Genomic DNA, 21,725 nt, shown 5'->3' with positions numbered 1-21,725 from the left:
GCCGACTTTGGCTCAGGTCATGATCTCGGGGTCCGTGAGTTCTAGCCCCGCGTCGGGCTCTGTGCTGACAGCTCAGAGCCTGGAGCCTGCTTCAGATTCTGTGTCTCCCTCTCTCTGACCCTCCCCTGTTCATGCTCTGTCTCTCCCTGTCTCAAAAATAAATAAATGTTAAAAAAAATAATAAATAAATAAATAAATAAATAAATAAATAAATAAAATATTAAAAAAAAAACATACATTAATACTTAAAATCCAAGATGTGAATGTAGAGTTTTAGTGGAAATAGCTGAAAATTTAAAATAGATACTTTAACCACCTTTTTCATATTACTTCAGTCTATAACTTATTAATATTTCTGTGCTATCTATGCTTAAAAAGTGACATATAGGGCACATATGGATGTATGTACATATGTAAAAAGATCTAAGAAATATAACCAATATAACCAAATATTTGCATTAGTTATCCATAGGTGGTAAAATCATTGATTTTTTTCCTTGACATTTGCAATCAGAAAAAACAGGTGCTATTAACATTTTTTGTACAAATGTATATACAAATATAACAATGATACCTTAAGAATAATAAATAAATATAAGTAAAACAATTGAAACAAAATACACCAAATCAGTGAATATCTCTTGGTGACCTAAATATAGATTTTTTATTTGTTGCTTTCAAATACTAAACATAGGTACTAAATATTTCGCAGTGGGGAAAAAAATTGCCTTGAGAAGGAAAAGAAGGTAATTTAAACAATATAAGTCTGTTTCCAGTAGACTGTTAATAACATAATAAAAATAATATGTCCCTATATTTTATTATGAGACATCCCTCCAATGTTATGTCCATAGCCTGTCTTCAATTTCCCTAGGAGAATGAGTCTTACAAAAATTGTCCAGTCTATATTTCAGCAAAAAGCATCCATCCACTACCCTAATCATTCATGTCTCTGGAGGACAACGACTGCACTGTGGATGAACTCATTTCAAAAGCCACTGTATCCTATAATAAAAGGAAGAAGTATATTAAATTTAAACATGAATATATGGTGCTTTGAGGTGATCTGGTAACAAGTGGTCCCCTTTCCACTTAATAATAATAAATTTGCCAAATCAGAAGGCACATAATATCTTTCCACCATGATGATCAGAATGTACAACAATCTCTAATATTAACATCAACTGGAAGCAGAGAGCAGATATGAAGGCAGGAAAAGAAAATTTAAAGAAATTAAGGATATTTTCAACAGTTGGCCTTGATTATGTTTTTAAAGGTCACAAATTCCTGAAAATCAGACCCAACTAATAGAAGTTACGGAATAGTTCAAAGCCAGCTACAGAACTACTGTTTTCATACAGTAATATTAGCTGCTGTATAAGCAAAACTTTCCATGTCATACATGTGACTCTTACGATTAGCCCAATTATATGTGACCTTTTATGATAAAATTTTAAAATTATTTGTGTCAAAATCAATAAAACCCAAGCATAGAGAAATGTCCAATTTTAGCTGAAAAAGCTAGCACTGTGACCAGATTGGGCTGTTATGATTATATAATTTACCCAAAGAAAGCAAAAATATGGCATATCCCTCATTTTTACAAACTACAGTATCTGGGGACTATCCTAACCTGATGCCATTAAATATTCATGTAATATAGAATTAATTATAGAACTAATCCCCTTAATCCAAACCTTTCATCTACTCACTTTCCCTGATTGGCATGCCTATGTGAAGTAAATATCCTGGCTATGAATGGAGCTTCTTTCTGTGAATAAATAAATTGGCAATATGATTAATGATTCTATGATATTTTTTCATGTTAGTGGACTCTTAAAAGCTGAATCCATTCTTGATCCTATTAGATTGAGAGCCAGACCTTGTACAGCAAGAATTCCCCAAGACAGTGCTGTCTTGTAGAGCTGTTTTGATCCTCCTGGAGACAGCCAACTTATCTTCCTCAGTGACACATAGACTACAGGAACTGTTCCTTCCTTCTAATGTTTAACTTCCTCAGTTGATAGAATTATATTTATAGAGCATCTGTGAGACAAGTGCCTCAGTAAGTGACTCATCCTGTACTTTGCCTTCTCCCCATCCCCTCCGCCATCTCAAACGGTCACCAAATCCTGTAAATTTCAAATCCTTCATATATGTTGGATCTACCATTTCTTCTCCATTGTCACTACTTTTTAGATTGTTACCATTTCCCTTCTGAACTACTGAAATAGCCTCACAACCGGTAATTATCCTTGTTCCAAACCATCCTCCATAACATTTCTCAAGCAATTTTTAAAAACACCAAATCGGTTGCTTCCTGTTTAAAATTCACCAACAGTCTCCGTTTTCTTTTTGAATATCCTCTAGTCTCCTTGCAGACTATAATCTGGCCACTTATCTTTTCCTCTTCACCCACCATGAGTTTCAAAGATAATAGTCCATCTGAAGTCCCCCAAACATACCTCAGGCGATGGGGACACTACTCATCTTGAGGCTGCTGGAGACATTCCTCAGGGTGTCTCTGTGCTGTTTCTCAGTTTCTTTTCCCAATCCTGGTTGCCCTGTCCCCTGACTCATGGCCAACTCCTATCAGTTTGTTCATAGGAGACCAGTAGGCAGTTTGTGATGAGATGATTAAGTACGCCATCATGTTGACTTAATTTTTCTTTTTGGTGAGGATCTCCAGTAAAAGACAATATGAATCTCTTATTACCTCCCAAAGTACTGTCTACTGTCTTCCTTTATTACCAAGTGTCTTAGAGCCTTATTTATAGGCTTTATAATCAAGGAAGTCATCACCAGAAATATATACTCTTTTCAGAGCTGTGTATTTTAGGTTGACTCTAAATCTAAGGCTGATCAGATTTTCTCCCTTCCAGATATGAACATCTTACAAAATATTAAGTGGACAAATATAGAAACAATGCAGGACTGCTTGAGGGGAAGTCAAATGCCATTAGACAGAAAGTCCCAAAAATAATGTCTTCTAATAAACGTAATATATAGATGTTTCACTGATGTATTATGTTTTTATTTATTCAACAATTTTTTCTTTCTTTTTTATATGTATTTTAGCTAATCTGTGAAACTAGGGACCATTCCTTATTTTTGGTTTTGCACAGCGCTTTGGATATAGTAGGCTTTCAGTAAATGTTGAATAGAAATCCTTGTATCTTTTGTCCAGTGACAACGTGCAAGGCCTAGAGTATTTCATTTAACTGTTATAAGAGATTCTTTATGTGAAAAAAAATGAATAATAAATGAGATCGATGAATTTTGAATAGGAGTTCTGGAATCTTTTGATGTCTCAGTGGCAGCTGTGGATGGTGATGGCAAAGGCCAATTAACAGAGCTTGGGGCTTCCAACCTGAAGTTCAACTAGAGCACCTCTACTTTCGTCTATTTCTTTTATTTATTGATAGCATTTAGTTTAAAACATAGGACACATTTTAAAATCTCACACCCATTACCACTGTAATCTACTGAAAGTGATGATTTTATCATTTCCTCTCACCTACAAAATGTTCTGATTCAATAGCAAGTTTCCAAGCAATTAATGAATTTGAAAGTACTGAGGATTTTTGTTGTTGTTTTGTTTTTAACATTTAAGGTTTATTAATCTGGGGTGTCTATAAATTTGCCAAGGGCAAAGCTGTATTCTATTTTTACTAACCTCTAATTCATACTCAGTACGTCCTATGTTGTCTTTATCACCAGTAGAAAATTATAAATCTTTTTAATATGACACTGCATTAGTAGAAAATACCTCAAATCAGCATTTGTGGTCATCAATACCCTGAAATGACAGTATTATCGGACCTCTCTGGATTTTGGAAGGTACTCTGGTAATAAAGAAGCATATATATATTACTTTCTCACAAATTTGTTTTAAAAAATATTTTGGTGACTATATTTCAGTATGATTGATTTCTTTTATAATTACTTTAAAACAAAATTTGTGCCCTTAAAAGTATTCTAAGGAGAGAGTTCTATGGAGAAGGGGGACCAATAACCAAAAGAAGTGCTAAAAAGCATTGCTTTAGACAGTGCCACAGCTCATTATTATTATGGGATTAGCAGGTATGTTGGCACAGAGGCTTTCCATGCCTGGAAGCGCTAGACCTCAGCAGCTGTACCTGTTTGGCCAAGATTAGCGTCATTCACTATGTGCCTTAACATTCAACTTATGTGGAGCACAGCATTCTGGAAAATCATAACCAAATCAGCCTCGAACAAGAAACCGTGCTTTCGTATTCTTATCGTTTGTTCTGTTCGTTTATTTTTCTTGTGATAACTTTGCATTAATTCAGAATTTCGATGCTTTACTGAGATTTCTGTTCCTGCCTGGGGCTGTTCACTTGCTTTTCTAATACCATGACTTTCCTTGGTGATGCATCCCTTTCCTACCATGAGTTTGTGTGGTTAGAATAGGCCAGTCCCACCTACATCCACGATGCTGGGCACCAAATGGGATCGGTTCCACTTGGTGACATTGATGGACACGGGGACACAATGAACTGATGTGACACAACTGTGGAATTTTACTATGGAAAGAGTACACTTCCTGCTCTGGCTTCAAAGACAGAAGAATGCAAGCCAAGCGCTTGAAGCTCCTCTTCCCTCCTAGGAGAAAGAAGCTGCCTGAGAATAGAGTGGACACAGAAGATAACAAATAAGAGATAGGAAAGGAAACCCTCAGGCCCCCAAACAAGGTTAAAACATGCCTGAAGTCAATTCTACCCCTGGGCTCTTCAACACTGGGAGCCTGTTAAGGAGGTCATTGAGAGGACGTGACCTCCGTTTGACCTGAGAGCTGAACTAGGCGGTAGGAGGCTCCTCACTCCTCCCCATCCTTGGAATGCGGGTTACAATCACCACTCCTGCCCTGGGAGCCATTTCAAGGATACAGCTCTCAGAGAGGACTGTGCTATTGAGATCCTCGGACTGTAGATGTGACTGAACCCAGGTAAGGCCTTTATGTAAACTTGTAAGATTCTGGCAGGCAATGGGGAGCCTACTCATCTTGAGGCTGCTGGAGACAAACCTCATGTGTAAGTTCCCTTGCTTATTAAACCCGCCGCCTACAAATCTGTAGTGTCCCTCCCTCTTTCTTGGGCTCTCCTTGCCATCCCTGTCCAGGGGAAGTTTGTGAACCAACAGAATCACCGAATCTCTCTCTAGCTTTATCCATTTTTAGTTGGCTTATATCAAAAAGAACAATGATCTCTGTAAAGTTTATAATAAAAGTTTAGTAACTTGGTGTCTTTAAAAGGAAATGATTGAATAATTTTATGACATCATTCTTTTGTTAGATAAGTCACCGAGGATAGTATAACTGGCCTTGTTTGATCTTTGGGATATAAGCCCCCTACACGTACTTGATGTATACAGCAACCATGGATACAATCAGAACATTTTACCAAGGAGTAAATAAATATAAACAACTTCCAATAAGATCTCATTTACCTACATTTATAGAGAAAAATAGTGTTATAATTTCAGTTTGTTGGACTCCCAAATCTGTTTTTTTTTCCATTATGCATTCTGAAACCAAAATATGTTGTAAATTCTCTCTAGTGTAAAATAAACGTGGACAATTGGACTCAACAATTTTTCCTCTGTGGACAAAATGCTTCTGTCTCATCTCAAGATAGTAGCTTCTTCACACCTGCATTTTCTTAATTTCTTGCTGACACAGCATTGTATACGTCCAAGCATCCATTACAGAAAGATCTCAGATGTTTTAAAAGTGGAAGCCTCAGGATGCCCCAATGGACATGATGTGCTCTAGGTTCTTGTGAACAAGAACGCATTGTAGATACAGGATCAGTCTAATCCATCTGGGCTGCTATAACGAAATACAACAGTCTGGTCACTCATAAACCACAGAAATTTATTTTTCACAGTTCTGGAGACTAGAAGTCCAACACCAATGCGTGGTCACATTCTCACAAAGGCCCTCTTCCCAGTTCATAGCTGGTGACTTCCTGCTGTGTCCTCCCTGGTGGAAGGAGCAAGGGATCCCTCTGGAGCCTCATTCACGATGGTTCCACCCTGACAACTTAAGCACCTCCTCAAGACTCTACCTATAAATGTAATCATTTTGAGGGTTAGAATGTCCACGTGTAAATTTGTAGGGAGACATAAATATTCAGACCACAACAATGCCTCTTACTGAAGCTGGGAGAAACACAGTTGTCAAGTGACTACAAGTGGCTTACCTTTCCAGTGGAGCAGGGAATTTTTGCATCGCTGCAAGGAGTCATTTCTTACACTGATAACTGTGTCGGGTGACTTTGGGGAACAGCAGCTGAAACACTACAACCTTAAAGCATACTGGAGCATGTGGCACATGTAGAGAACATGTCTTGTTTGGGAAGATGAGGCACACCATTTTGATTCTAGTGGAACCTGAATTCCCTATACATTTGCCTGGGCTGCTTATCACCTTTCTCCTTTTCCACGTTCTCAGATGACCTAAACTTGCTGTCATGAGGTTAATTAATGAAGTGGAAACTGAGGATACTCCAGTGTGTAGGAAACCTGGGGGTTATAGTTGAGAGGCTTTTACACAATTTACTATTCTACTGGAAGGAAAAAAAAAAAAAAAACCAAAAACCTTTCTCATGAATGTGCTGAGCATGTATCATTTCTTAGCATCTGGCTTGTGGGTTTTTCTTGGAAGCATAATAGCCGAGATTAGTATGCTCAGAAGAAAATAATTGAATTTGGACATAATTAGGAAAGTTCACAGCTCAGGAAAGATTGGGGAGGAAATGGTGACAAAGGAAGCTGACTTGACTCAGTAATGCTTTCGGGAAGCAAGGGCAGAAGCTGAAGCCTGATCTGCACAGTTACTGTTAAGAAGGTGGCTGCAGTTAACAGGTCTGCCTTTCTTGCAGGTGAATAACTCCAGGTTGTCCAGCATGATAGTCCTCATTTTCCTTGGTAAGTGAATCATGCTTCTAGTTTACCTGGATCCATAGCACTGTTTCTTCATGAACTGAATGCCATCTTATCTGACTTGACTGTTGGTTAAACTAATGGGCTTGTAATAGGAAGTCTCAATTTTCAGTGTATACTTTAACATGGTTTCTTACTTTCTCAAAATTGTACACTTACTCATGTATAACTCTGTAGAAAATGCACAATGCAGGGATTGCATTCATCTCTCAGATTGTTTGCATTTTATTATATGCGATAATCCAGTTACCTAGGATTTATGGAATTCACATAGATAGTAGAGCCTTTGAGAAATGAAACCTTCCAGTATCTATTTACAAGTTATAAGATGGCAAATTTCAAATTTATCTATTTTTCATTGAAATTAAATTAAATGAGATTAACTGAAAGCATTCAATTCCCCGAATTTTAAAGTGTTAATATTTACTAAAAAGAATTCATTTCATAGAATAAAACAACTTAACATCCCATCAAATGCTTCACATTTTAGTTAGCTTCTGTTAGCTACAGGAAACGTTTGTAATAATCCCTCCTGTGTTGGATAGTGTGAAGGTATCATAAAATGCTGGTGGAAAAGAATTCATTTATACTTAAAGTAGAATACATGAAGATCTACTTGCTGTAGGTGTCATCGGACAAGCTACTGTATTTTTCTTCAGAATTTAGTAGAATCTATAAAATGAATTCAGGAAAAGAAATAGTTATGATTATAGCTGAATATTATTCCATTCATTAAAACAGAGCCAGTATTTTTTTGTTTACACTAATGGATATTAATGAATAAAAACATAATTGTGGGCAAGAAAACAAAGAAGGTTATTCCAAATTATGTTGAACATGAATCAAAAAAATTAAGGGGAGAAAGAATGGAATATTTTATGTATTTTCAGTTTTTCTTTCTCAAAATTTTGCTCTTGGATTTATTTTAACACTATTTGCTTATTTCCATTCATGATTATAAAGAAAACTCTGGGAAATTTTAATTTTGTAGATAAGACAGCAGTATAACAGAACACATAAAACATGTTACAACCTCATTATGGCTCCAGTTGAAAAAGCAAGGATCGCCTCTTGTTTTCAAGTTTCCATTCTAAATTAATTTTGAGACTAGGAAGTGAATGATTTCTAACATTGTTAGGGTCGCAGCTGTACTATATGATAGGCTTAACCTGTATTTCCCATAGTTCATTCTTAAGAATACTTGTCTAACATCACCTAAATAGGTCTAAGGGTGCGGGAAAGTTCTTTCGCCAGAGGAACGTGGGGCATGGTAAATTTTTAAAATAGAACATGTCATATCATAATAAGACTTAAGAGGGTAATATTATGTGCAACATTTTTCATATTGTTACTTTAAAACAGAACTTGTTTTTCATTGAGCATTTCAAGAGAATCCTTGAAAACTCCTGGATTAAATACGTGGCAACAAATTATAGTAAGGAATGACTAAGATTTTGGCAAGTTAAAGTTATTTTCATTCTTGTGGGCCAGATCACTGAGATGGTTTTCCTAGTAGATTTAGTATTTCATCCTACTAGAGGGTGTGGAAAATCGTATAAAGTAAACAATCGAGTGGAACTTAAAATTTTAAATATGGAAGAAAATGAAACAGATTTGAGAAACATAATATGTAGAATTAATTAACCAGCATTAGACAGAGGTACTGGTAAGGTTTTGATGATATATTCAGGATACCATCATCTATAAGTTTCCTGAAGGAGCTATTTACAAGATTCAATGATCAATGTCAAATAAAATTCCAGTTTCTTACTTTCCTTTTTTTTTGTGTTTATTTTTGAGAGAGAGAGAGAGAGAGAGAGAGAGAGAGAGAGAATGAGAGAGAGAACATGAGTAGAAGAGGGGCAGTGAGTGAGGGAGACACAGAATCTGAAGAAAGTTCCAGGCTCTTAGCTGTCAGCACAGAGCTCAATGCAGACCTCAAACCCACAAACTCTGAGATCATGACCTGAGCTGAAATCAGTTGCTCAATCAACTGAGCCACTGAGTCGCCCCATAGAATTCCACTTTCTTATGAGTAGAGTCTGACATAAAATATTTCAGGGTCTTTGGCAAGCTGGATTCAAACAAGTAACTTTGAGCCAGAACCGAAGGGGCTCTCTTTCTCTTTCTCATTGGTTAAATGAGCTTAACAATGAACACATGACAAAACAGAAGGCTGATATGTCAATTTTCACTCCAGCCCTCAACAAGAAAAATGTGACTGAGCCACACCCTTGGGCCTAATCTCCAAATGCAGTGACCCAGCAAGTAGTACATATGATCCATCCAATGAGTTGTCTTGGATTCTCCTTAGGAGAAGAGGTTTGAAAAGAGGTAAGATAAAGAAAAGATTTTAGGCTTTACTTGAAGCCCATAACTCTGCATTATCACAGGCAATTCATAATTAGCATCATCTTTTTAAAAATTCAATTAATTTGACTCTAAGACCTACTTTGAGATCTCCAGATTATAATTAATATATTGTTTCTGTAACTCGATTGCTCTTCCCATATTTTTCTATGGATTGATCCAGCAAGTGTCGCTTGGCATGCTTGCAGAATCAATTCAAATAATTTATACATTATACTAAATTAGCATCACTATGTTTTTGATATTTTTAGAAAACTTACTGGAAACTTCTCCTCTACCCAACATAACTTGTAAATATCTGGAAGGTATTATAGTATTACTTATTTATAACTTTTTTTTTAAGTTTATTTATTTTCAGAGAGAGAGAGACAGCATGAGTGGGGGAGGAGCAGAGAGAGAGGGAGAGGGAGAATCCCAAGCAGGTTCCATGCTGTCAGCACAGAGTCCAATGAAGGGATTCATTTCACGAACTGCAAAATCAAGACCAGAGCTGAGATCAAGAGTCAGATGCTTAAGCGACTGAGCCACCCAGGTGCCCCTATAATTCATTCTTAAGTAACTATTCAAGTTAGTGTAAGTCAACATACATACATAATGTTTCATTGTGTTTGATGATGAGGATACAATTATGAATTACCTCCAATGTCTGCCTAGTAGGACCCTAGAACCCCATGGTGGAGACAATCATATAAATACACATTTTCACTACAGAGCAGTAAAGCTATGCTTGGGGAAATCCCAGTATTCTAGTGAAACAAATAAGAGGTGTTAAATTAATTTGGATATAGGAAGAGGGTACTGAATTCAGGGAAGGATTCTATAAAATGGGTAATTATTGTGTTGAGTGTTAGAGGACAAAAAAAAAGACAGAAAGACAGAAAGAAAGACAGAAAGAAAGACAGAAAGAAAGACAGAAAGAAAGAAAGAAAGAAGAAAGAAAGACAAAGAAAGAAAGACAGAAAGAAGGAAAGAAAGAAAGAAAAGAAAGAAAGAAAGAAAGATAGATAGAAAGAAGAAAGAAAAGTTTCTAGGAGATAAAAAGGAGTGCCTACTAATGAGGGTACAGTAAACACTCAGAGGTACAAGACAGCATGGAGCATCTGGGAAACTATACATGCTCAAAAATGTCTAGATTGCATACGATAAGGAATATAAGAACTATCCTATGAGGAACCATCCAAAGGTCGAAGCAGAGAAATGGCAGGATCAGGATGGTACAGTAGGCAGGTTAGGGGGTATAAAGAACCTATGTGAGTAAGATGAAACTGGAGGCAAATTGACTAATTGATGGGTTGGTCAAACATTCAAAATAAGAGTCAAGGAACTATGCACAAATGGATATAAAAGAATGAAGTCGAGGATAAAAAAAGAGTCTGTGATGAATCAGTGGTTTCTAGTGTTGGGTGCCCATGAGAACAGTGAAATTGATGAAGCAGAGCTGTCCACCAGGGAGTGATGATGATAAAAATACACTGTAGTCTTAAAATGTATCTGGAACACTTTGGTTGAGATAACAACAAATATAACTGGAATACTGAAAAATAATGGGATTGAATTATGCTTTAGAGAATCATCAATCTAGAGGTTTTAGTTAAAACCATTAAAGTATATGGAATTGTACATAGAGAATGTGTAAAATGAGAATGGGAAACATCTGAGGATACACATTAAGCTAAAAATACAGTTCAACAGAAAAAGACAAAGATCCTGGGAAGAGGCCTAACTATGGTCAGAAAATATCAAATGAATAAGTATCAAGAGAACTAGAAGAGCTGGTTGCCAAAGGAAGAGAGAGTTTTAAGAACAAAATAGCAACAAAACGTGCAATGATAAAAGTAGGCAAGATGAAGTGTTAAAACTATTAAGGTTGATGTCATGGAGATGATTAGGACAGTTCAGAGAGCAGTTTCAATAGAGCAATAGTCTTAAAAATATAAATTGAGGAATAAATATGCACCAAATAAGAGCACAAATCTAGACTCTTCATTTAAGAATCTTATAAAGGAGAAATACAGATCTGTAGTTAGGGGGGAGGTTAAGATCCATTCCAATCTTGTAATGATCTCATCAGATTATATTTTCCATAACACTGTTGTTTATCACCAGTAACTTAGTTTTGAGGTAAATAACTGTCATACTGTAATATTGCAAACACGTTCTTGTTGTTTTTGTTCTGTTCTTATTGTTATTTCAGCTATGGTGCTATGCTTGGAAAATGAATCCACTTCCCAAACCATTGATTGCACGTATTTAAGAGAGCAATGCCTAAGTGATACAAATGGATGTAAACTTGCATGGAGAAAGATGGAAGATTCATGTAATGTTTCAGGTAAAATATATTATTTAATTTTTTAAGTTTATTTATGTATTTATTGTTGAGAGAGAAAAAGAGAGAGAGAGGGAGGAGGGCACAGAACGAGAGGGAGAGAGAGTGAGAATTCCAAGCAGGCTCTGCACTATCAGCACAGAGCCTGATGCAGGACTCAAACCCATGAACCATGAGATCTTGACCAGAGCTGAAGTTGGATGCTTAACCAACTGAACCACCCAAGTGCCTCAATAAAATACATTATTTAAAATACACACAAATGATTTATTTTTACTGAGGTAAAAATAGGATTAGATATTTTCTTTCACTGACCTGGGAACTAAGTTAGCTTTGCTCCAAACACTTTTTTCAAACTTAATATTCAAGTGATTTACCTTCAATTGCTTATTAGCGAATGTAGTAACAAGAACTCAAGAGCCTTAATGCCCTGCGGGGAGGTTTATGCAAGATTTCAGGGTTTGTTTTACTTATCTCATCATGTACAATGTTATAATTATATGCATGCTTGTCAGAAGTATGGCAAAAATTTTTCAAATGTGTTTTTGCTTACATATTAGTATGTCAGTAATAAAATAGGAAAAAAAATTTGTGATGATCAAGAGCATTGTTATTTATTTGTATGTGTATCATACACATTTTTATATTCTTGCAACAGACATGCTATCTTCCATTCCATCTGTGTCGAGAACAATTTAAAATACATTTTTATTTTTAACATGTCCTACATTCCAAACATTTGAGCAGAGTCCCGAGGGTTAGAGAATATGAAGATTAGAGTTACTGTTACTTGTTTAAAAGAAAAAGAAAACATACGGAATATATCAATTCGTTGAATAAATATTGTATGGACCATTATAGTAGGACTCCATTCACTAAAAATAGATAAACTGATTACATAGTGAGACATTACCTTAGTACTATTATCACAAACGTTTCAAAATATTGTATTCTCATATAATTTATCATCTTGTATATTGGATGTTATAATACTATAAAAACCTCATAAACTTTCTGGAATATTCAGTAAGAAAAATTGAAAAGGGAAAATAACAATAGATTCTTCCATGACGTACTTTCTCTATTTTGCGCAGTGTGACGTCTGTACTGCTCATGACTCTTGCCTATCTGTGTGTGCATCCTCTACTTCCCAAAAGACGTAAGGGGAAGTAAGTTGGGTTTAAGAGGCAGCAGCCTATAGTTCTGATGGCCAACATTTACAATCTCCACCATCGGAAGTCCTCCCCATCCCCACAACCTCAAGGAATTATATAGGATGTAGAGGAAAAGACAATGATTTCCTTCTCCGTCCTGCCCTTGAAGGCAGTAAGTCCATAGTCCAAAGTAAGTTATAGCTGCCTAACCCAACATTCTTATTACAAGTCAGGAAAAGAATTTTAAAAGCCTAATTTGCTCTAAGTAATACAGTAATTTTAAGATGAGAATAGAAGACAGTGACAAAAAAATCTGTTATTTGTTTTGATGATGAAATTCCTTGTTACATTTTATAAAGCAATTTAAAATACTGCATTCAGTGTGTCATGAATTATAACACGTACTTCAGTATACAAATAGCAAGTCATTTTCAGTGAATTGCAGTAATATTTGCATAATTATCTCATTCATGAAGCTGAAATAGAAATATTCTCAAATACATAAATGAAATGAACTCAAGTAATTTTATTCAAAAAAAATGATTAAAAGAAAATTGTTGGGTGGATGAATAGGACTTTGTAAATTAAAGCAGAAAAGGAAATATTGATAATTGTGAAAGACTCATTATTCAATAATATTTATTGAGTGCTTACAAAGTGTTAGGACCACTTCATTTCTCATGATGAATTTTGAGCCACTTGCATGTCTCTTATTATAATCTTAGAATGACATATACACTAGGAGATTATGACAAATAGTTAATAAAAATAGCTAAACTGACAAAATAGTGAAGATTATGGATCATTCTGGTCACCTCATATAAGGACAGCCTTGATTATTATAGAAGAGTAAAAACTGATACTTTAAGTGGGGACAAAGTCATTTTAAAATACAGCAAGCTTTAATCCATTTTGGAAAGTAAACATTGAGGGAAAGATAGTAAAAATAGATTTTGTGCTTAAAAAGTCACTTACGTGGACATCTTGCAGCATCCCCAGGAAATCTTATTATAATAAGGCATTACTCAGGTTAATACGTTAAAAGCATTTGGGGTAGGGTGATACTTAGATTAATATCAGGAGTATTACATGTTTGTTAAAACCCAGGTAACCCCTGCAAGATGAAGGACTCGTCAAACTGTAACCTGAGCATCCAGTCCTTGGTGGAAAACAATTTCCAGTTTGAAGATTGTCTCTGCACTGGTAACCTCCATTGCACTATTAACAAATTGCTTGGGAAAAAATGCATCAATGAATCAGGTAATAATATGTGGTTATATGAAATATTACAGTCATAAAAAATAAAAGTACAGTTTCAAAATTAACCACATCTATGTAATTGGATTAATTCTCTCTCTCTCTCTCTCTCTCTCTCTCTCTCTCTCTCTTTCTCTCTCTTTTATTGGTAATTTGAACAATTTTTTTGTGTAATACAAAGTTCTGTGAGTCATAGATCTCAGTAAGTGCCTAACGTATTTCTGTAATTGTTAACCACTATTTCAAGCTTCATCCAATCATAATTAATTAGCATTATATAGTCACTCTCTCAGTTCATATTTTTGTGAGGCTCACTATGGCTTTGCCCAAGACCTAAGTGATAGAAGACAAGTAAGGTATCATTTCTGTTGTTAAAGAACTCAGTTTCCTGAGAAAGTCCAAAATATAACCACTTGTCTGGAATTCTACTTGCCTCTGGATGGGAGCATTTAATCATTTATGCATTTATTTAGAGCTACTCAAGGTGCTGGGCTGACACTGAAGTAGTGGTACTCAAAGTAGTCTGCATGTGTCCTTGAGGATTCATAAAGATTTTCAAAGGGATATGGAGGATGAAATAGTTCTAAAACAATCAGTTTCTGGATCCTCAATGTTCTTGCATACTCTCTCTGAAAAGTGGACAGCTTGGGATTGCAGCTGTTATCATGGGGTTCTTGCCTCTTCTTTCATAATCAGCCTTCTCCCATTTTATAAGAAATAGGTTTACCTCTCATTTATCATGAATGGTCCCATTATCCCACCTCTCAAAACACTCATGGTGAGCAAACTGGCCAATTTTCTGTTCCATGCTTTTGCTTTTTCCAGAGTTTCACATAAATGGAATTAGGTAACCTTTTGGAATTAGGGAAACTTGAACCTGCCTGATTTTTTTTTTTAATTTAACATCATGGATTTGAGGTTCACTAGTAGTTTTTGAACAAGTTTGTTCTCTGTTTTGAGTAGTATTCCATTGTATTGGTTATCCATTCACCACTGAAAGTGGTTTGCATTGTTTCCAGATTTTTAGAGATTATAAATAAAGCTGCTATAAATATCCACATACAAGACTCCTACAAACATAAGTTTTTATTTCTCCATATTCTTGTTGGGCTATACGGTAATGTTTATGTTCAACTGTATGATAAGCTTTCATACAGTATTCTAAGTTTAATTTAACCATCGATGTATAAAAGTTCCACTTGCTCCACATCCTCAGTAGCACTTGATTTTGTTATTTTCTTTTATTTTGAGGCCATTCCAATATACATGTGGTAGTGTCACATTGTGGTTTTAATTTGCACTTAAATAATGTTGAACATATTTTCATGTGCTTAGGTGTCCTCTATATACATTATTTGGTAAAGCATCTCTTTAAAATTTTGCCCTTTTTTAATTTGAGTTTTGCCTTTTTTATTGGGTTTTAAGAGTTTTTCCTCTGTGTTGAATAGGGCTTATCAAGATATGTGTTCTGTAAATGATATTTCCCTGTCTATATCTTTTATTGCTTTAAGCGTATATTTCAAAAAGCAGAAGTTTGTTGTTTTTTAAAGTTTAACAATGTCAAGCTTATCATTTTTTCTTTTATAAATAATACCTTTGCTGTTGCATCTAAGAAATCTTTATCCAACCCCGAATCACAAAGATATTCTTATATGATCTAGACATTAAGTACTTTAGGTTTTGCATTCAGGCTTATGATACACTGTAAGTTAATTTTTGTTTATGGTGCAAACCATGGGTCAGATTCATTTATTTATTTTTTTTCTCTATGGATATCCAGTTGTTCTACCACATTTGATAAAGGGACTACAGTTTCACCTTTCTCCAAAATCCTTTGGGCTATATATTAGTGTCTCGATTTCTAGATTGTTCTATCTTGTTCCAGCTGCCTATATTTCTGTACTTTTGCCAATACTTTCCTCTTAGCAATATTTTGTAGTTTTCAGTGTATACTTCATACACACTTTGTGTTAAGATTTACATAAATATGCTTCACTTTTTTGATGCTGTTGTAAATGGTAACTTTTTTATATTTTAATTTCTAATCAATTATGGCTAATATATCAAAATTATATATATATATGGTATATATATAAGGCATATATATATACCATATATATACACCATATATATACATATATCTTATATATACCATATATTTACATATATCGTATATATATACCATATATATACGTATATCTTATATATACCACGTGTGTGTGTGTGTGTGTGTGTATCCACACACACACACCTTATAGCCTGTAACTTGCTCAGCTCAGTTATTACATCTAGTATCTTTTATTTTGTAGAATCTATAGGATTGTCTACATAGACTTAAATATTTATATCTGCAAATAGAGAGTTTTATTTCTTTCTTTCCAATCTGTAGGCCTTTATTTCTTTTCCTTGCTCTATTGTTCTGAGTAGGACCTGCAGGATAATGTTAAATAGGATTTCTGGGAGTGGCCATCCTTGCCTTTTTACCTGTCTTGGGAGAAATGCATTTAGTTTTGCACCATTAAGAATGGTTTTTGCAGGGGTGCCTGGGTGGTTCAGTCAGTTAAGTGACCAACTTCAACTCAGGTCATGATCTCACAATTCGTGGGTTCTAGCCCCTTATCAGGCTCTGTGCAGACATCTCAGAGCCTGGACCCTGCTTTGGATTCTGTGTCTCCCTCTCTCTCTCTGCCCCTCTCCAACTTGTGCTCTCTTTCTCTAAAAAATAAAATAAACATAAAAAATGTTTTTTAAATAAAAAAAATGGATTTTGCAGTAAGTTCTTTGTAGGTTCCTCCTCCCTTTATCAGGCAGAGAAAATTCCTTCCTATATCCGGTTTGCTTAGAGATTTTATCATGAATAGATTTGCAAATTATTTTCTGCCTCTTTTGCAATGATCATGGTTTATATTTTTAGGTTTTTTTTAATATGATGAATTATTTGTTGATTCTTAGTGTTGGTTCTAACCCTTCATTCTGAGGATATATACTATTCAGTTATGAAGTATTTATTCATTTTATATGTTGCTGGATTGAATTTGCTACTATTTTGTTGAGGGTTTTTAATCTATGTTCCTGAGGGACATTGGAATGTTTTCCTGACAGCATATTTGTCTGATTTTGTTGTCTAGATAATACTGTTTTTAATTTTAATTTTATTTTTTTTTTAAATGTTTAGAGAGAGAGTGTGTGTGAGCTGGGAAGGGGAAGAGAGAGAAAGAGACGTAGACAGTGAGTCCAAAGCAGGCTCCAAGCTGTCAGCAGATAGCCTGACTTGGGGCTTGAACTCACGACGAACTCATGAACTGTGAGATCATGACTTGAGCAGAAATTAAAAGTCGGACGCTAAACTGACTGAGCCACCCAGGTGCCCCTGGATAATGATGTTTTTTAAAATGATTTGGGAAGTATTTTATCCTCTTTTTTATTCTAAAAGAGTATACAAAGTAGTAGTAGTATTTCTTCCTTAAATTTAAGGAATTAATTTAATTCAATTTAATTAATTTAATTCACTAGTGAAGATATCTGGGCAATTCTTCATTGGAAGATTTAAAAATGTTCAGCGTGTTTGTCATAGAACTGTTTTACTTATTTCTTGGTGAGTTTGGTAGTTTGTGTCTTTCAGTGAACTTTTCTGTTTGTTGGATTTATGTTGAATTTTTATTTTTAGGGTTTCCATTTTACCTTTTTTCCGTATCTCTCTGCTAAGTTGTTCCTAATATTCTCAAATTGTCCTTTAAATATCTATAGGACTTATAGTAATGTCCTTTCGTTCATTCAGATGGTGGTAATTTGTGTCTCCCTCTCTTTGTCTCTCCCTGTCTCTCAGTTTTGCTCTTTATTATTTTTTGTTGCTGTTGTGTTTGACTTGACTTGAAGTTGCTCTTCATTTTCTGGTTTCTTAAGATAAAGGCTTATATCACTGATTTGATATTTTTTTTCCTTCCTCCTATAAGCATTTCATTATATAAATGTCCGAGTGCTGTTTTAGTTATATTCACAAATTTTAGTATGCTATGTTTTCATTTTTATTCAATTCAAAATGGTTTCTCATTTCCCTTGTGACTTTCTCTTTGATTCATGGTTTATTTTACAATACCATTGTTGAACTTCCAAATATTTGAGGATTTCCCAGATACCTTTGTTATTTACTTTTAGTTCAATTCTTAATTAAAATGGTAAGTGCTAAGTATCCCCTGTACAATGTGATACATGCTAGGTGATACACACACACACACACACACACACACACACACACAGTGTTTGAAGTTATAGAGGATAAAATAATGGTGATTCAGAAGGTTCACAGAAGAAATGACAGACTTGGGGCTTTTAGGGTGAATTGGGTTGATTAAAGAGACAAAATGGATGTTCTAAACAGAGAAAATAGAATCAGGCAGAGCAGATTCAAGGAGCAACAAATCCTTTGTTAAACTGGACTGTAGAATGGAGGAGTATTAGGAGATGATGCTGGGAAGAAAGCAGATGTTATAAAAAGGAGGAAGGCTGAATTTATGTATCTTTCTAAAGGGATTAGGCCTCAAACTGTTATTACAAGGGGCTATTAATGCATTTTAAACAGAGAAATGCAGAATCGGCTTTTCAAAGGGTATCCCTGGCAGGAATGCAAAAGACAGGATGGAGGGGTGGGAAAGATTCAGGCCAGGGATATCAAATAATTTGAGAGAGAGGTGATGTATGCCTAAACTAACACACTGGTGCTGAGGACTATGAGAAGAAGACATAAGTAAGGTATATTTATGAATCACAATCAATAGGAATTGGTGGCAGTTGGATATGAGGAGAATGAAATGTATAAAGCATGGCTTGGGACAGGGTACTGACATACACTGAGATAGGAAAGAAAGAATAAAGCACAGGATTAGGGGTAGAAGTGATGAATTATATTTTGGAGACATTGCATCTGTGGAATGCTTTGGAACATTCACATTAGGAATGTTGGCATTTTGTTTGAAGTTTTGCAAGATACAAATAATTTTTAAAAAGAAATGAAGGAATGTACATCATCTAGCTTGCATTTCGAAACATGGATCTTGTACTGAAGAGAATAATATAAAATAGACATACAGATCTTGGAGTTTAAAGTTTATAAGAAATAGATAAAACCGTGAAGGAAGATAGGATTGGTCAGGAAAGGCTATAAGGTGAGAATATTATAAAGATTTTGAGAATAAAATTCATGATATAGTTAAAGTAACCAAAAAGAAGATTTCAAAGATAGGAAAAGAAACATCAGAAAGAGTTGTTGAAATCAATGAAAGAGTCACAGGGAAAATAGTCAACAATTATAAATGCTGAGAAGTCATCAACTAGGACAGCCTGAAATGACATTAGTTAGCTAATTAATAGGTCTATACTAGTTTTAGATTGAAGTGGGATGAAATAAAAGCATATTGGAATACTAAAAATGTTTATTGACTTTTGTTTCACAATGGTAAGACAACTTAATTTATATCTCTTTAGCCCCTTTTAATCATACCAAGTTCTGGCAAAATGTAGTGACCAGTCAACAGGTACATATAAATTTAGAGCAGTTAAATTGAAATCAGTTCACATATTTAAACCCTTTTTTTCCCCATAGACACTTACTAAAGACTACTATGCAATAATTTTGATAACCAGGAATATAAAAACCCTATAGAGAAGACTTAAATGATCTCACAAATAAACTTCATGATGGACATGACCTAGTTGTTATGTATACAGGGAACATTAGTTTATTGCTTATAATTTAGCTTAGTGTGGGAAGGAAATAACTGAAATCTTAATATCCATCCTATCTCAACTATAACACCTTCCACAAACTTTTTGGTCATCATTCCAAGACACGATCTCTGTCTCTGTCTCTCTCCCTCTCCTCTTCCTCCTCCTCCTCCTTCTCCTCCTCCCTACCTCCTTCTTCCTTTCCCTACCTTCCCTCTTTGGATTCTCAAAACATTCCCAAACATATATAGGTGTGTACTGTTCTATTCTTCCTTAATATACTGTAAACTTCTTGAACAAATCAGCTTTGGCATTTCTTTTTTCTTTTTTACTTACTATGATAAAGCACCCAGCACAGTACCTGATACTTAGCAAATGACCAATAATATCATAACATAAGGATTTCAAATTTTTAAACATATTTTTGAGCACCTAAATCATGCATCTATTCATAAAGTTTTTATTATTCAGTTAACATGTGTAGATATAAATGCTGGAGGATGGATATAAAGATGAATGAAACAGTCTCTGCTCTTGATTAGCTGAAAATATAGTAGGGCAAAATTGACATTTAGCCAAGTCATTTAATTTAGTCCAGCTGATTAAATATATAGATAGAAAGATAGATATTTAGATAGATTTATTGATGACATTTAGATAGAATTACAGATTACTTCAAGGTATATAATTATCAATGTAATAGAACTAATTATATGAGAACAGCATTAATTCACATCCATCCTATTCATGCAACCCAGCATATGCTAGCCAAAAGTAATAGAAAAGAAGACCTCTGTTCTAGTAAAGGAGTCTGATTTATATAATTATAAAATCCATTGTGAGCTGTTATTTGAGAAATGTGCAAAATGCTATAGTAGTGTATTTTTTTAAAACACATGCAGTACAGAGGCTGGCTCCAAATAGTGCTTATAAGGATGCCCTAGCAGGTTTTAAGTAAACATGTTCATATCATGAAATTGATTATATTACCTTTATCTTGGATAAATATGATGCATTTGTAGAAACTAAGGCTGTGAGGTCTTATACCTTTTATAAGGTATAAGAAAATTAATTTAATGAACCAAAATTTAGCAATCTTTTAGTTTTAGACCAAAATGCCACAGGGAAAAAGGTTACTTTGGGAAGAATTGTAGGGTCAAGGATTTTTTTGTTTTTTATTGTGGAGACTTACTTGAAGTGCCTTAGAGGAAGGTAAGACTTTTTAGAAATAGTATACTTCTGAAAGCCTATGTTAAGCTGACTTGGAGTCTCCTACTGAAGTTGTTTTTCTTATCTTTTTTGTGTAAAGTTCATATAATTATGACTTCATTTGAACTGTCCAGTAAAGCATGTATTCTCAGTGAGGGATATAACCCCCAAGGGCTGAAAAGGCTTGTTAAGGGAAACATAAAAATATTTTTAAGACAGAGAAACACTGAGTGTATTTCTAGGAGAAGATGGAAATCCATAAAAATTTATGCAAGGGAAATAATGTGTTGCCTTATAAGTATTAAGTTACACACAATTTCTACCAGTCGCCATCAAAATGTAATGAAAAACAAAAATAAATGATGAAGACAAAATGTCATTAAAAGAGATTGAGCATTACCATTATGTGGTTACATAAACTATAATCAGTGTTTTTATTTCAAAATTTTTAAATTTTTTTTTCAGTTTATTTATTTTGAGAGTGAGATAGTGTGAACAGGGGAGGGGCAGAAAGAGAGGGAGAGAGAGAGAGAGCAGGCTCTGCACTCTCATCCCAGAGCCCAACGTAGCACTGGAACCCATGAACCGTGAGATCATGACCTGAGCCAAAATTAAGATTTGGATGCTTAACCAACTGAGCCACCCAGGCACCCCTTATTTCAGTTTGTAAAAACTTGGGTTCATTTGTAATAGCTCTCTTGAAAATTTTAATGGTTTGTGAA

At 34.9% G+C, this 21,725-nt stretch overlaps 1 protein-coding gene across 1 annotated transcript in view; it reads left to right on the top strand.

Annotated features, from left to right (window-relative positions):
- Nucleotides 1-6,929: 6,929 nt before the first annotated feature.
- Nucleotides 6,930-21,725, top strand: part of GFRAL (GDNF family receptor alpha like) — a 59,051-nt gene continuing 44,255 nt past the window's right edge. The window contains exons 1-3 of the mRNA XM_047101757.1: nt 6,930-6,951; nt 11,531-11,665; nt 13,918-14,076. Coding sequence (XP_046957713.1) covers nt 6,930-6,951; nt 11,531-11,665; nt 13,918-14,076 — 316 coding nt within the window. The remainder of the gene's footprint in view (nt 6,952-11,530; nt 11,666-13,917; nt 14,077-21,725) is intronic.

Source organism: Lynx rufus, unplaced genomic scaffold, assembly GCF_022079265.1.
Source record: "Lynx rufus isolate CCGP_SWC_20201006 ecotype Redwood Valley unplaced genomic scaffold, mLynRuf1.p SCAF_6, whole genome shotgun sequence".
In the NCBI taxonomy this organism is placed as follows: Eukaryota; Metazoa; Chordata; class Mammalia; order Carnivora; family Felidae; genus Lynx; species Lynx rufus.
This window is presented reverse-complemented; position numbering and strand designations above follow the sequence as displayed.